Below are 12,274 nucleotides of genomic sequence, written 5' to 3' on the forward strand. Positions count from 1 at the left end.
TCTCTGGGGAGAGAGAGAGCAAAGGGAGGCAGGGAGGAAACTGTCACAAGCAGGGAGAGGAGTGGGTGCTTCCTGTCCCTTCCCTCACCACAGGAATACTGCCTGCGGGGCTGAGCAACGTTAGGATCATCCCTGCAAGAGTGGGGGGGGGACTTTTAAGCCTTTATTTCACCCCTTAACTTCCAAAGCCAGCAGCTACAGAAGAGGGAAGAGTAGAAGTGTCAGAGGCCTTGTGGGACTGGGATCGGGAAGGATGCAGAGCCAGGGAGGGCACAGAGGTCAGACCCCCTGGCCTGGGCACAACATCCACGTGGTTGATATCGAAGCCTGCCCCTGTCATGCTGATTATTGTCAAGGCCAGCGTGAGAAGGACCTCGAGGACTGTGGAACTGCAGCCAAGGTAAGGCACAGCCACCAGGAGGGCGGCTGGGAGGGAGCAGCATCCCTTGGGAGGAAATGGGAAGTGTTTTATAACAGGCCACGCAAGTGCGTTGGAAAGGCTGGGGGGCAGATGAAGGCTTGTCCTTACTCAGTGCTGAGAAAAGCTTCCTGACGGGTGCTGTGCCAAGCACCCGCCTCTGCAGGAGGAAATCAGCCAGCAGCCCGGCCAGGATGTGCCCCAGCCCATTCCCAACATACAGCAGGGCAGAGAGGATGCAGTGCCACGTGGACAACGCGCAGGCAGGGGCCTCGTGAACTCCCCCGTGTCCCAAGCCGCCGGCTTTGGGATTTCTGGGCGGGATCGGGGACGGCGGGACTCGAACCCGCAGCTCGGGGCCGGTCCCGGGGCCGCGCCCCCGCGCTGGGCCACGCCCCCCCGCGAGCCACGCCCCTGATTGGTCCCGCCCATCAGGCCCCGCCCCCTCCCTGCGGGCGGCGAGTCATGTGACTGGCCAAAATGGCGGCGCTCAGGACGGCGGTGCCGCTGCTGGCGCTGCTGGGGCTGTGCCTGGGCCCCGCGGCCGCCGTCACGCCCCTGGTGATCTGGCACGGCATGGGTGAGCCGGGACCCCCCGACAACGGCCTCGGGAGCGGCGGGGCTTGGCTGGGGGCCGAGCAGGCCCGAGGGGCGCTCGCTCCGGTGTCCCCCTCCTCCGGACTGCCGGTGTCCGCGGAGGCCGGGAGGTGCTGACCGTGCTCCGCCGGCAGCTCGCGGTCCCGTGGCAGCGGGGGCTCGTGATGTGTTTGTGGAGGTGAGGTGAGGGCCGGGGCCGTGGCGTGGTGGTGCAGCCCGGTGCTCTCTTTCGCAGGAGACAGCTGCTGCAACCCGGTGAGCATGGGCTACATCCAAAAACTAGTGGAGAAAAAAATTCCAGGGATTTACGTCCTGTCTCTCAAGATCGGGAGCAACCTGATCCAGGTGAGTCGGGTGTCACTCGGGTGTCTGCGTGCAGGGGGTGGGGCTGGAGTTGCTGCAGTTCCTGGCTTTAACAGGATTCCACAAGGATTCCCGCTGCGCTTTCCCTGCTGATTTTTTATTCTCGCTGAGGTAAACAGCTTCGACAGGTAGGACCCGATAAAGTCCAGCTAATACCTGCAGAAAAGCGCTGGGGGAAAACAAATCCCTGACCTAAATTGGATTAATATGCAAATCCTCTGATTAGCACACTCCAAGCCCTGCAGGTAGTACTGCAGGGGGGGTGGATGCTGTGCTGAGGCAGAGCTTTATCCCTGGCCGTGCTTCTTGGTCTGCAACCATTTATTTACTTCAGTGTAATCAGTTACACACTCCATGGGTTCTGACAGATTTTTTTTTAGTTCCTATGGAATTTCTTTAAATAATGTGCAGTGTGGGTGCAGTTTTCTGGGTTCTGGAGAAGGCTGATTTTTAATTTTTATAAATATGAACAAAATCTGAAGAGATTCAAGTTGTGCAGAAGTTTGGGGAAGTGTCACTGTCCCACATGAGGCCATTTTGCCAACCAGAGCAGGACATGGTAAGGGGAAGTCTCAAAACTGGAATTTCACTTCCGTCCCTGTGAAAGCTCAGGTCCTCCTTCAAAACCACAACTGTCAGAGCAACCTGCTTGCAGAGCTTAAAATAGCAGCAGCCATGGTAAAGGTACCAATGATCCATCCTAATCTGATCCCTCAGGACATGGAGAACAGCTTCTTCATGAACGTGAACGATCAGGTGAGCGAGGTGTGCAGCCAGCTCGCCACGGACCCTCGCCTCAAGGGAGGCTACAACGCCATGGGCTTCTCCCAGGGAGGCCAATTCCTGTAAGTCTGCACTCCTGCTCCAGCTCTAGGGACTCCTCTTGGGTTCAGGTCTTCATTTAAGACCCTTTAGAAGTGCTCAGCACACACAAACTGCTGAACTCCTAAAGGCAGCAGTGCTCCAAAAGGGGCAGGTTGTGTTTTCCTGCAGCCCTGCTCTTGCAGGCGGGGTTAAATCCCTCAGCAAATGTTACACAAGTGCCCAAACCCACGCAGGAGCTGCACCTGTGGCCTGGGCATGCTTGGCTCAGCTCCTTCCTCTTCCCCCACAGGAGGGCCGTGGCCCAGAGGTGCCCTTCTCCTCCCATGCTCAACCTGATCTCCGTCGGGGGACAGCACCAAGGTAACATCCCCTGCAGCTGTCACATCTCCCAGGCACCTTTTGGGGCTCTCTCCTAAACTCTGATCGTTGTTTTAGTAATTAAATTGTCCCTTTGTTCTTGTCTGGATCTGGTGATCTGTTTGGCCCAGTCAGTGTTTGCTGTTTTCATTATCCAGTGGAAAGGGACCTCTGCAAGTAGATGGCTTCACGGTCTGGGTGGGATTCTTACACACCTTGGGAGCACCTGGCATGAGTTATTTTGTGAGGAATTTCTACAGATTTGTGAAACTGAACCTTCTGGGTTACGAGGGTATTTTACAATCGGCCTCTGGAACGCCAAAGCCTCAAGGAAAGGGAGATATGAAATGGAATTAAGGAGGTGTGTAGTTAAGAGTGGCTGGCAATGAATCAAATACTCTCCCCTGAGAAGTTCCACAGCTCCTTGAGCGTGTTCCTTTGTAGTGGAGTGGGAAGACTTGTAGGGAGCCGTGCTCCTGGGAGCACAGCAGGTGAGCTGGACAGCATCCAGCACTCCCCCTCCATTGTCTGTGCCACAGCTCCGGGCCAGCAGGGCTGTCTAACGAGCTCACAGGGCTAAAAGCTGCCTGGTAGCCTGGGTAATTCCTGCTCCTGCTCTGTAAGAGGTGGTTCTTGGGCAGCAGCAGGGATTGAGGGATCCCAGTTTGGCTCACTGGGCTGTGTCCCTGCCCCAGGGGTGTACGGCTTCCCACGCTGTCCCGGGGAGAGCTCCCACATCTGCGACTGGATCCGAAAAACCCTGGATCTGGGAGCCTACACAAAAGCTGTGCAGGAGCAGTGAGTACCTCCCTCAGGGCAGGCCAGGGGAGCAGCTGTGGGATTCCAGGCTGATCCTTGGGTTCTCCCCTCTGCAGCTTGGTGCAAGCAGAGTATTGGCATGACCCGCTGAAGGAGGAGGACTACAGGAAGAACAGCATCTTTTTGGCTGACATCAACCAGGAGAGGGTAAGGACAGTGATGACTGTGAGCAGGAGAGCAGAAGCCTGGGAAGGGCAGGCTCAAGTTGAAGAGCAGGCAGTTTCCCTGCCTCTGGGCTCTCCAGTGGTTTGGATCTGTTCTTTTGCTTCCACCCAGGGCATCAACGAGACCTACAAGAAAAACCTGATGGCTCTGAAGAAGTTTGTGATGGTGAAATTCCTCAACGATACCATGGTGGACCCTCCGATCTCAGAGGTGAGGAAGGCAGGGGCAGGTTTTGGGGCTTCCTTGTTTCTGCTTTGTCCTTTGGTGGCAGAACTGGAGGTTGCTGAGGGGCAGGCTGGGCCTGACAAACACAGGCCTGACACTGCACTGCCTCTGCTCAGCTCCTGGGAGCCCTCAGCAGCTGTTCCCTTGTTTTTCCTCCTGGCAGTGGTTTGGGTTTTACAAAAGTGGCCAAGCCAAGGAGACCATCCCGCTGCAGGAGACCTCGCTGTACAAAGAGGTGAGTTCTGGGGGCTGGGGGCTTCTGCTGTGTCCCCTCTTTAGTGTCCCTGGGACCCCACAGCTCTGCTCTTGTCACTCCTGGGGCATTGCCTCCCCCTGCCAGGAGCTGCTTGTTTGGGAAGGCATTTCCCTCCAGCCATTCCTGGCACTGGTGAAATCCAGGGACTGACACTGGTGCTTCCTGCCTGGCTCAGGATTCCCCTCAGTGTGTGTTTCATGAGCTCTGCTCCTGTTTAAAGCCTTGCTGCAAGAGTCCCCCGAAATCCCTTTTCCCCCTCCAGAGGTGGAATCTCCCCCTTGTCTCTGCAGGATCGCCTGGGGCTGCAGGAGATGGACAAAGCAGGGAAGTTGGTGTTCCTGGGGGTGAAAGGGGATCACCTGCACTTCTCAGAAGAGTGGTTTGACAGCACCATCCTCCCCTTCCTCCAGTGAAGCTCCTCTGGGAGCACTGGGGGAGGGTTTTTCACTGTCTCTAACACCAGCTACTGTGCAACAGCACTCAGTGCATCCAAGCCTGCAGGGATTTGGGGAAGGGGAACAAGAGGAGGTTTAGCTCAGCGGGATTTAATTCCAGCCCCATCTGGGCTGAGCCTTGCACTGACTGACACACTCCAGCCTGCACAGGGCCTGGTAAACCGACCTCAGTTCTCAGAGCTGTGGCTGAGCTGGTCCCTGGTGAGGGCAGAAGGATCAGCTCAGCCAGAGGTTTGTTCTCCATCCCCTGTTCCTGCAGGACACACTGGCAGTATTAACCCAACTCACTCGTGCAGGGATCAGCAAGACTTTCATGGCAGGGCAGTTATGTTACAGCCTATCCTTCAAGATGGGGAAAAACACCAAATTGAGGGGTTTCTGGGGGGGGGAAGAGGGTTTGGAGTTCAGCAGTATTAACAGCTTGAACAGTTTTCAACTACTGGCTTGGTTTATGTTCTTTTGTACAACTGAAATCAATAAAGAACTTTCCATCTAACCAACTAAAAAAGAAAAGATTGGACAACTACTGACTGTGAGTGGAGGGGAGTTGAGGAAAGTCTGGGAAACTCTTCAAAGGAATCAAGGCAGGGTCGGGCAGAGAGGGGCATCTTGTCCTGCCTGAAGTCCTGGGTGCCCCCAAAAAGAGACAAGAGTCACAGTAATGAGCAAGTTGGCATTAACTTTATTCTATCTTCTGTATAATCTCAAGTACATAAGAAAGGTTCTTCCACAAGCCTCAGGAGAAGACAAGTACAAGTCACAGGACAGTTTCAAAATAAAAAAAATTTGCATAATTTTTTTTTTTTTTGTAAGTTTTGTACTAGAGAAAAAAGAACATTGACACTTTACAGAAGAGATGCATTTAAGATATGCTTATGCCACCCGAGGCGTTGGAAAAATGAAGGTCAAAGCACGTGCAGCTCCCTTTATGGGTCAGTACAGTACTGTGTGATCCACCACTGCTCCAGGGCCCTGGAACAGAGGCTGCGAGCTTCCACCAAAATCAAGAGCCAAGCAACAAGGGGGGAAAAAGGGGGGAGGGTTGATTTTGTGGGGGCTGAGATTGCAGATGAGGAGGAGAGCGATGAACCGACTTGATCCAGCTCGGGTATTTACAACTCTGCACTACTGACCTGGAATGGAGGAGGCCCTTCCTCGGGGGAAGGGGACAGGTTCAGAAGAACCGTCCTGGAAGACTGAACCTGAGTTCAGCTGCTCCAAGAAGGAAGCCCTGGGGCAAAGGTTCCCTTGTGAAGGTGGAGGGCTCATGGAGTAAGAGGTGCTCAGCTCCAAGCTCCCAGCCAGGCTGCAGGGTGACACCGCTGCAGCCTTCCTGTGGCACTGGGTAATGGAAGCCTCCTGTCATGGCACAATCAGGAATGCACTGAGCTAGTGGGAATGATGGAAGAGAAATCAGGGTGGAATTGGCCCAGGTCCTCAGCCTTTGGTCCGACAAAACCGTTCCCATGTCCTGTGATGCCACCAAGTGCTCCAGAGAGCTGGAATGAGCAGCTTCCAGGACCTTCCCAAGACATCTGCCATAGCAGCTGGGTACTGTGGACTCCGACAGACACCGTTACTCGTTAAAAAGGGGACAACATTCCTCTCACATGAACAGTTTTGCTTAAAGGCAATACAAAAACAACACTCTGAAAGCCAACTGCCAGGACTGGCTGTGAAGTTCACCGAGACTCTGATCGATTGGTGCAGTTAGATGGGACAAGGGGAGAGAAAAATACATGACCCGCCACCTACCCCAAGCCCCAGGCAGAGGAATCTCAGTGATGGCAGGCAGCTGTGTCTCTCGGGTAGAAGAGAAGCAGTTTGAGAGCAGAAAGGTACAAGAAATCTAAGAGAATCATCTGAAAGCAGATTTGTCCCACAGCAGGGCCAGGGGAGGGCGTGAGCCTTGGAGCTTTTCGGCTTAGCCAGCGATTTCTGTCACAGTGGTAACCAACTTCTGACCGTTCCACACTGTCTTGTGATGGCAGGCAGCTGTGTCTCTCGGGTAGAAGAGAAGCAGTTTGAGAGCAGAAAGGTACAAGAAATCTAAGAGAATCATCTGAAAGCAGATTTGTCCCACAGCAGGGCCAGGGGAGGGCGTGAGCCTTGGAGCTTTTCGGCTTAGCCAGCGATTTCTGTCACAGTGGTAACCAACTTCTGACCGTTCCACACTGTCTTGAACTGTTCTGGGACAGGGAATTCAGTCTGGAGGGTAAAAACCAGAAATCTGTTGTTAAAAATCAGTTTATGACTGAGATTAGTAACCACTCCCACTGCTTCAGGCAGTTCTTTTCTTAGCTTTGTGCTCTGGTACCTCCTGTACCACCACTGGTGCCTGTTCTGCCCCCAAGAGATCCTGAGGAAGAAGCAGCTCTCCCAAACCAGCAATAATCTTATTTACAGACAACCTTTTCTGCTGGTTTTTTTTTCCTTATCACAACCTCTGACCTCTATAAATTATCCCTCCACACCTCCCTGTAAGCACCACTCCCTGCAGGGCTTTCTCAAACCCCAGCTCCTGCATCCCCCAGGCCCAAGCAGAGCTGCAGAAGGATCCCAAAGCAGCACTTACAAAGTCCCCCCCCTCGGTGGGGATGAGGACGTTCATCTCCGAGGACTTGGCACTGACGATCTCGCAGTCGAGGGAGTTCTTGCTCAGGTACACGTGGCACCCATCTGTCTTGTTGATGGAAATCGTTGGCACTTTACCCATGACCTGGCAGGGCCAGAGCAGAATTAGCTAAAACTGGACAACCAGAGCATTTTTTGGGGTGTTTTCTTTCAAGGCAAGAGGTTTGACTCCAAGCCCTCCCTGTGGCAGACGCATGAGATTCAATATTGCCACCTTCAGTAAAAACCCAAAGTTAATTTTCTTGTTCTGATCTCTTTAGAACAAAACCTGAGCCAACACTGGGCAAACTGACCGTCCCAAATCAGATGCCCAAACTGAACTGGAATAAATCCTACTGCTGGCCTCCTGCTTTGGCAGCCAAACGTTTCTTGCTACCTCACAGAGCCTCAGCTCTTACCCCAAGCCCTGAAACAGCTCAAAGAGACAAATTTCAGCCCTTTCCCAAGGGACTGATGGTGTTTCATGGATATTCTCCACAGCTGCACATTCCTGGTCTGGAAATACAACTGCTCCACATCCAGCAGTGAGAACAGGAACTCACCTGAACTTTAACATCCCTGCTGTTGATGATCTCTACAATGCCCACCACATCATCAAACACCAGACCCAGCTTCTTGCAGTTATCTGCAATGAAAAGCAGATCAGGGCACAAAGATTTTGGAGGCTTCAGCTCCTGCACACGCACCAGCAGGCAGAAGCAGCTTGCAGGGTTTTCCCCACTCACCGAGGGTGATGGAGTTGATCTTGCCTTTGATTTGGAGTGTGCTGTTTGTGCACTTGAAAACATATGCTACCTGCTTCAACTCTGTGTCACTGATGACCAGGTTAGTGGCATTCTCCTGGTTTTCCTGAAAAGGCAGGGGAAACACATTTCATTTTCTGAATGCAGAGCAATGAATCCACTCAAATCCCTTTAAAAGCAAACAGGTGCCTTCAGGCTGGTGCCTCTTAGGAGAAAAGTCTCCAGAAGAGCCTCCTTCCCTGCTCCAAAGCTCCCACCCCTCCAACCACTCCTGCCAGCACCAGGCACTCACCACTCTCCACTTTTTGCCTTCCAGTTCTAGCAATGGAGGTGCCTTCGGGGAGGGATTAGCATTACAGGCTGGTTTGGGAGCAGTGAAAGGTTTGGGGCCGCTTCTCACGGGGCCCCCTTGGTTCTTCAGGGCTGGATTCTTGTGGGTTTTCATGTCATCTGAGACGTGCCTTAAGCCTGCAAGAGAGGGCAAACCTGAGACCCAGCTCCCCTCCAGGAGTGCAGCTCCACAAACACCAAACATCAGTGGTTACAAAACACAAATAAACTCCCTCTTTGTAAGTTGAGCCCAAGTGTGAGTGACAGGAAGGGAAGGAGGAAGCAGGAAATGCTGGTGCAATATTGACAAGAACACAACGTGAACCACAGAACCAGAGTGTGCCAGCTCTTCCATTCTGCAGCTGGAAGAAGCCCTGAGCCCAGCACCTCCTGTCCTGATGTGCTCCCCAGGTAACACAAAAAAGGGGAAAGTTCTGCGCAAACAACAGCTGCAAAATCGCACTTTTTGTGCCAGAGACACAGAGGCAACCAAAGGGCTCAGCCTCCATTCCAGCTAGAAGTTCATGGCGTGTTACATTTGCCAGAAGAGGGTGAGAATTCTCCCCCAAATGTGCTCACTTTGTCCTGGGAAAGCGCTGCCCCAGCGGCCAGCCCCGGACTGGGACCAGATGGGTTTTTATGTATTTCCTAAGCAGGTGCATTGAGGGACAGCAGGAAAACAAGGACCAGCAGCACAGCAAGGACCAGCAGCAGAGCAGCTCCCTCCCTCCCTGTGCCCCTCCACGTACCCGAGGTGATCCCTTCTCCCCGGTTGATCTGGGCGAAGAGCGCGGAGCGCGAGGCTGAGTCGTCTGTGCTGGAGCTCACGGGGGCAGGAGGAGGGGGAGGCCCTGGAGGTGGGGGTGCAACCCCAGCTGGGGGGGCAGGTGGTGCTTTAGCCCCTTCTGTGGCTACAGGACCCTGGAAGAGCAGGGAAGAGGAAAGGCACTCGAAGGAGCTCCTTTTGTGCAGTGGTGACCCCGCCAGGCTCACCCTGCAGCTCCCTGCTGGAGCCAGCACTCACTGTTTTGCTCCAGGTCAGCCCTGTGGTGTGGTACTCTTTGATGTAGGCCTGCAGCTCTGTCCAGATGCTCAGATAAGCTTTCACCCAGTCCACTTGCTTTTTATCTCTGAGGACACACGGAGATCAAAGCAGGAGGAGTTAAAGGCCAAGGAAAGCAGCAGTGGGCAGGTGCTGGAGCAGCCCCTGCACACCCAGCTGGCCAAGTTCAACAACATCCCTAAGATAAAGGTGAACTTACACATCCTTGTACTCCTTGAGGATCCGGTTGGTGTAAAACATGGCAGCATCAGTCATTTCCTTCACGTAGGGACCAGGCTTTGGGGCCTAGAGCAGAAAGAGCACACTGGCACCGAACAGCCCACCAGGACTCCTCCCCATTAGCCCAAGGAAAACCCCTCCCCACTGGAGCCCTTACCATGGCCACCCAGCCCAGGGCTGGGATGCTCTCGCTGACTGCTGACAAGTGATTGAACAGTTTGCTGCCACGGTTCTTCTCCCTGAAATTCTGCACGGCCTGGATCTGCTCCGAGATGGGTTTGAGCAGCTCTGAGAACGCATTCTGCACAACAACACACAGGGACAGCAGCAATTAAGGAGATTAATTAGCACGGCTCTGGAATGGCTGCACAGCTGAGGTGATGGTCGCTCGCAACAAGATTCTAACTGGCCCAAGTGACTGCCACAGCTCCTGCCCAGGCCTGGCCCTCTCCAAGCCCAGCTTGGTCCCACAGCCCAGCTCCTCCAGGGCTGAAGTCATTGCTCCCATCAGATTGGTGCTGTGGGAGAACGCCAAGAACTGTGACTCATGTTCAATCCAGGAGACACTGACAAAGCTTGTTAGTAACGAGGACAGAAATAGCATTTGCCTTTCCTGGGTTCTTTTGTTCCAGGACAGTTTGTTAAATCTTTCCCCCAGCCTCAGAGAAAGGGGTGCTGGGCAGGTCTGGCACCTACAGCCTGCCCCACAATCAGAGTCACAGCGAGTTCAAAGGTCACCCCCATCAAGCCAGACTTCAGGATTCCAGTCATTTCTCAAGTCAATCCTTTAGTATTGGGATGGTAAAAATTTGTTCCTGTGTGCTGTTCCCTTGGAATGCTGACTGGAAGTGCCAGAAGTGCTCTGGGGTCAGAGCACAGCGAAGAGCCAGATCCATGTTTCCAGAGACGCCTCTTAGGCAACTTTTCCTTCTTTTAGCGTCGGAAAGTCTCCTGCTGGTGGCAGCAGAGAGGGACAAATTTGGGCAAAACTTGCTTTTCAAAGCCTCAGCTTCTCCTTTTGCTGCCCTTTCCTCTGTTTAGATGAAAACTGAGAGGTCCCAAGCACCGCTGGCCAGGCCACACTTTCAGAAACTCCAGCCCAGCAGCACATTTCAGTCACAGGATGGGGAAATTCTTCACCACAAGCACTGAGAGTTCACACATTTTGCATTTTAAACTGGCTGCTCCAGAATTAGACTCCTGCCAGACAACCTGCACAAAGAGCTACCCTAGATTAAGGCTGTTCTTTGTTCATAATCCTTTATTTAAATAACGTGTCCGTGGGATTTAGAAGCAGATTCTCAGGCTAGAGGCTGCACAGAGCTGCATCCCAGCAAGCCTGGTGGGACAGAACAACCCTCCAACGCTGATTTTGGGGGAAAAGATGCAGATCTATTTAGCAGTGAATAGGAAAGGAGCACAGAAATCCAGCTCCCACAATGTAACAGTAGAAGCCATGACTGAGTGAGATAATAACTGCAAAGAAAAGCAAGGTGGGATCCCGTTGCTCAGGAAAAACAGTTCTCAGCAGGGAAAAGCCAATGCATTCAGGATCAGATTCTCAGCCACACATCCTGCTGAGAAGCAGCAGCCCAGGGTAAAGTGTTAAATTACCTGCTAAGGACAAATCAATCCTAAAAGCCCAGCGATTATTCAGAGGCCATTGAGCAGAGACAAGCAGAGACAAGTGTCTGTTCTGCTCCTGGAGGAGTCTGATGCCTGAAAGTCTCTGAGCATCACATAATGAGAAGCACGAGCTACACAAATGCCAGGGTGGCTCCTGGCTCCGACAGGATCCTGTCTGCAGGTTCTCAGGGAGCACTGATTGAGCAGAGCTGGTGCCAGGTGAAACTCGAGACAGAGGCTGCGAGCTGACACCCCCAGGCTGCTCTGACAGCTCCACAACACTTGTTGCTGTAACAACTGGAAAATGCCAGTTCTGCAGCTCTCAGAACCAACATCCAGGACTCTGCCCAGTTGGGGAGCACCCAGAGCTGTTCATGCCTTCAGCAAGTGTCCCCAGTCCTCCTCTAGTTCCTCTTTTGGCCCAGCTGTGACAGCCCAGGTTCCCCCTACACTCACAGCCACCCCCGACCCCGAGGACAGAGGTTTCTGATTGCTGATTTACCCCACTCACCTCTGCTGGCTGCTGATGCTGAGATGCCACCACCAGAAGAGCCCTCTCGCTCATCAAGCCTGCATGGACCATCTCAGCCTGAGGACAGACACAAACATGAGGGAGACTCCCTCGTGCCACGTTAACAGATCATCCCACTGCCCACAGTGAGGAGCCTGGCACGCTGATCCCAAAGCACGTTCCAGGAGCAACCCACCCCCAGAGAAACCTCACCAGAGTGCCACAGCTCAGGGCTGGGGAGTTTTCAGGCCTCCTAAAGGCCTGCACCAAGGTCTGTACAGAGCCAGGCATTTAAGGATTTCCAGGAGCAGCTTTGATTCATCGTGTGTGTGTAGGTGGCAATCTGCTGGAGGTTATCTGGGTGTCTGCTTTGAATCCTCAGGGATTCTAAAGATCCTGGGATACAGTGCTAGAGGAATGCAGATTCTGACAGCCAACTTGGCCCTTCCAGCCCTAAGGACAGGCAGCACTTCTAGAGCAGGGGGAGAACTCGAGTCCTTACGTGCTTCTGCACATCCCCGCCGACTTCTTTGCTGATCTTGATGTACTCGGCCACCGGCCCGGCCAGAAGGGCATCGAAGGCCTGCACGTACTGAGCCACTCCTGTGGGGAAGGAACCGGAGCTCAGGGATCACCAGGAGCATCCCACAGGCTGCCACAGCCCCGGG

General features: G+C 53.6%; 2 protein-coding genes across 3 annotated transcripts in view; one reads left to right on the forward strand and one right to left on the reverse strand.

Annotated features, from left to right (window-relative positions):
- The first annotated feature begins 880 nt into the window (after positions 1–880).
- PPT1 (palmitoyl-protein thioesterase 1) lies at positions 881–5,312 on the forward strand. The gene is made up of 9 exons (XM_008635070.2): positions 881–998; positions 1,251–1,360; positions 2,096–2,223; positions 2,493–2,563; positions 3,256–3,358; positions 3,436–3,526; positions 3,656–3,754; positions 3,933–4,004; positions 4,316–5,312. The coding sequence occupies exons 1-9, from the start codon at positions 899–901 to the stop codon at positions 4,436–4,438; spliced, it is 897 nt and encodes a 298-aa protein (XP_008633292.1). The 5' UTR covers positions 881–898; the 3' UTR covers positions 4,439–5,312.
- CAP1 (adenylate cyclase associated protein 1) overlaps positions 5,140–12,274 on the reverse strand; it is a 7,610-nt gene continuing 475 nt past the window's right edge. Inside the window, exons 2-13 of one of the 2 annotated variants that reach the window (XM_017736133.1) lie at positions 12,109–12,209; positions 11,607–11,684; positions 9,627–9,770; positions 9,450–9,535; positions 9,212–9,317; positions 8,937–9,108; positions 8,150–8,325; positions 7,840–7,963; positions 7,657–7,739; positions 7,056–7,199; positions 6,635–6,688; positions 5,140–6,434 (exon numbers count right to left, since the gene is read on the reverse strand). In XM_017736133.1, coding sequence (XP_017591622.1) covers positions 6,405–6,434; positions 6,635–6,688; positions 7,056–7,199; positions 7,657–7,739; positions 7,840–7,963; positions 8,150–8,325; positions 8,937–9,108; positions 9,212–9,317; positions 9,450–9,535; positions 9,627–9,770; positions 11,607–11,684; positions 12,109–12,209 — 1,298 coding nt within the window. In that variant the 3' untranslated portion in view covers positions 5,140–6,404. Of the gene's footprint in view, positions 6,435–6,601; positions 6,689–7,055; positions 7,200–7,656; positions 7,740–7,839; positions 7,964–8,149; positions 8,326–8,936; positions 9,109–9,211; positions 9,318–9,449; positions 9,536–9,626; positions 9,771–11,606; positions 11,685–12,108; positions 12,210–12,274 lie in introns of those variants that run through there. The other variant, XM_008635071.2, reaches the window with a different exon arrangement.

Source organism: Corvus brachyrhynchos, unplaced genomic scaffold, assembly GCF_000691975.1.
Source record: "Corvus brachyrhynchos isolate BGI_N302 unplaced genomic scaffold, ASM69197v1 scaffold65, whole genome shotgun sequence".
In the NCBI taxonomy this organism is placed as follows: Eukaryota; Metazoa; Chordata; class Aves; order Passeriformes; family Corvidae; genus Corvus; species Corvus brachyrhynchos.

Coding starts and splice junctions, on each gene's coding strand:
- PPT1 (XM_008635070.2), top strand. CDS start 899: ATGGCGGCGCTCAGGACGGCGGTGCCGCTGCTGGCGCTGCTGGGGCTG. Junction 1,361..2,095: donor TCGGGAGCAACCTGATCCAG/GTGAGTCGGGTG, acceptor CTGATCCCTCAG/GACATGGAGAACAGCTTCTT. Junction 2,564..3,255: donor CGTCGGGGGACAGCACCAAG/GTAACATCCCCT, acceptor TCCCTGCCCCAG/GGGTGTACGGCTTCCCACGC.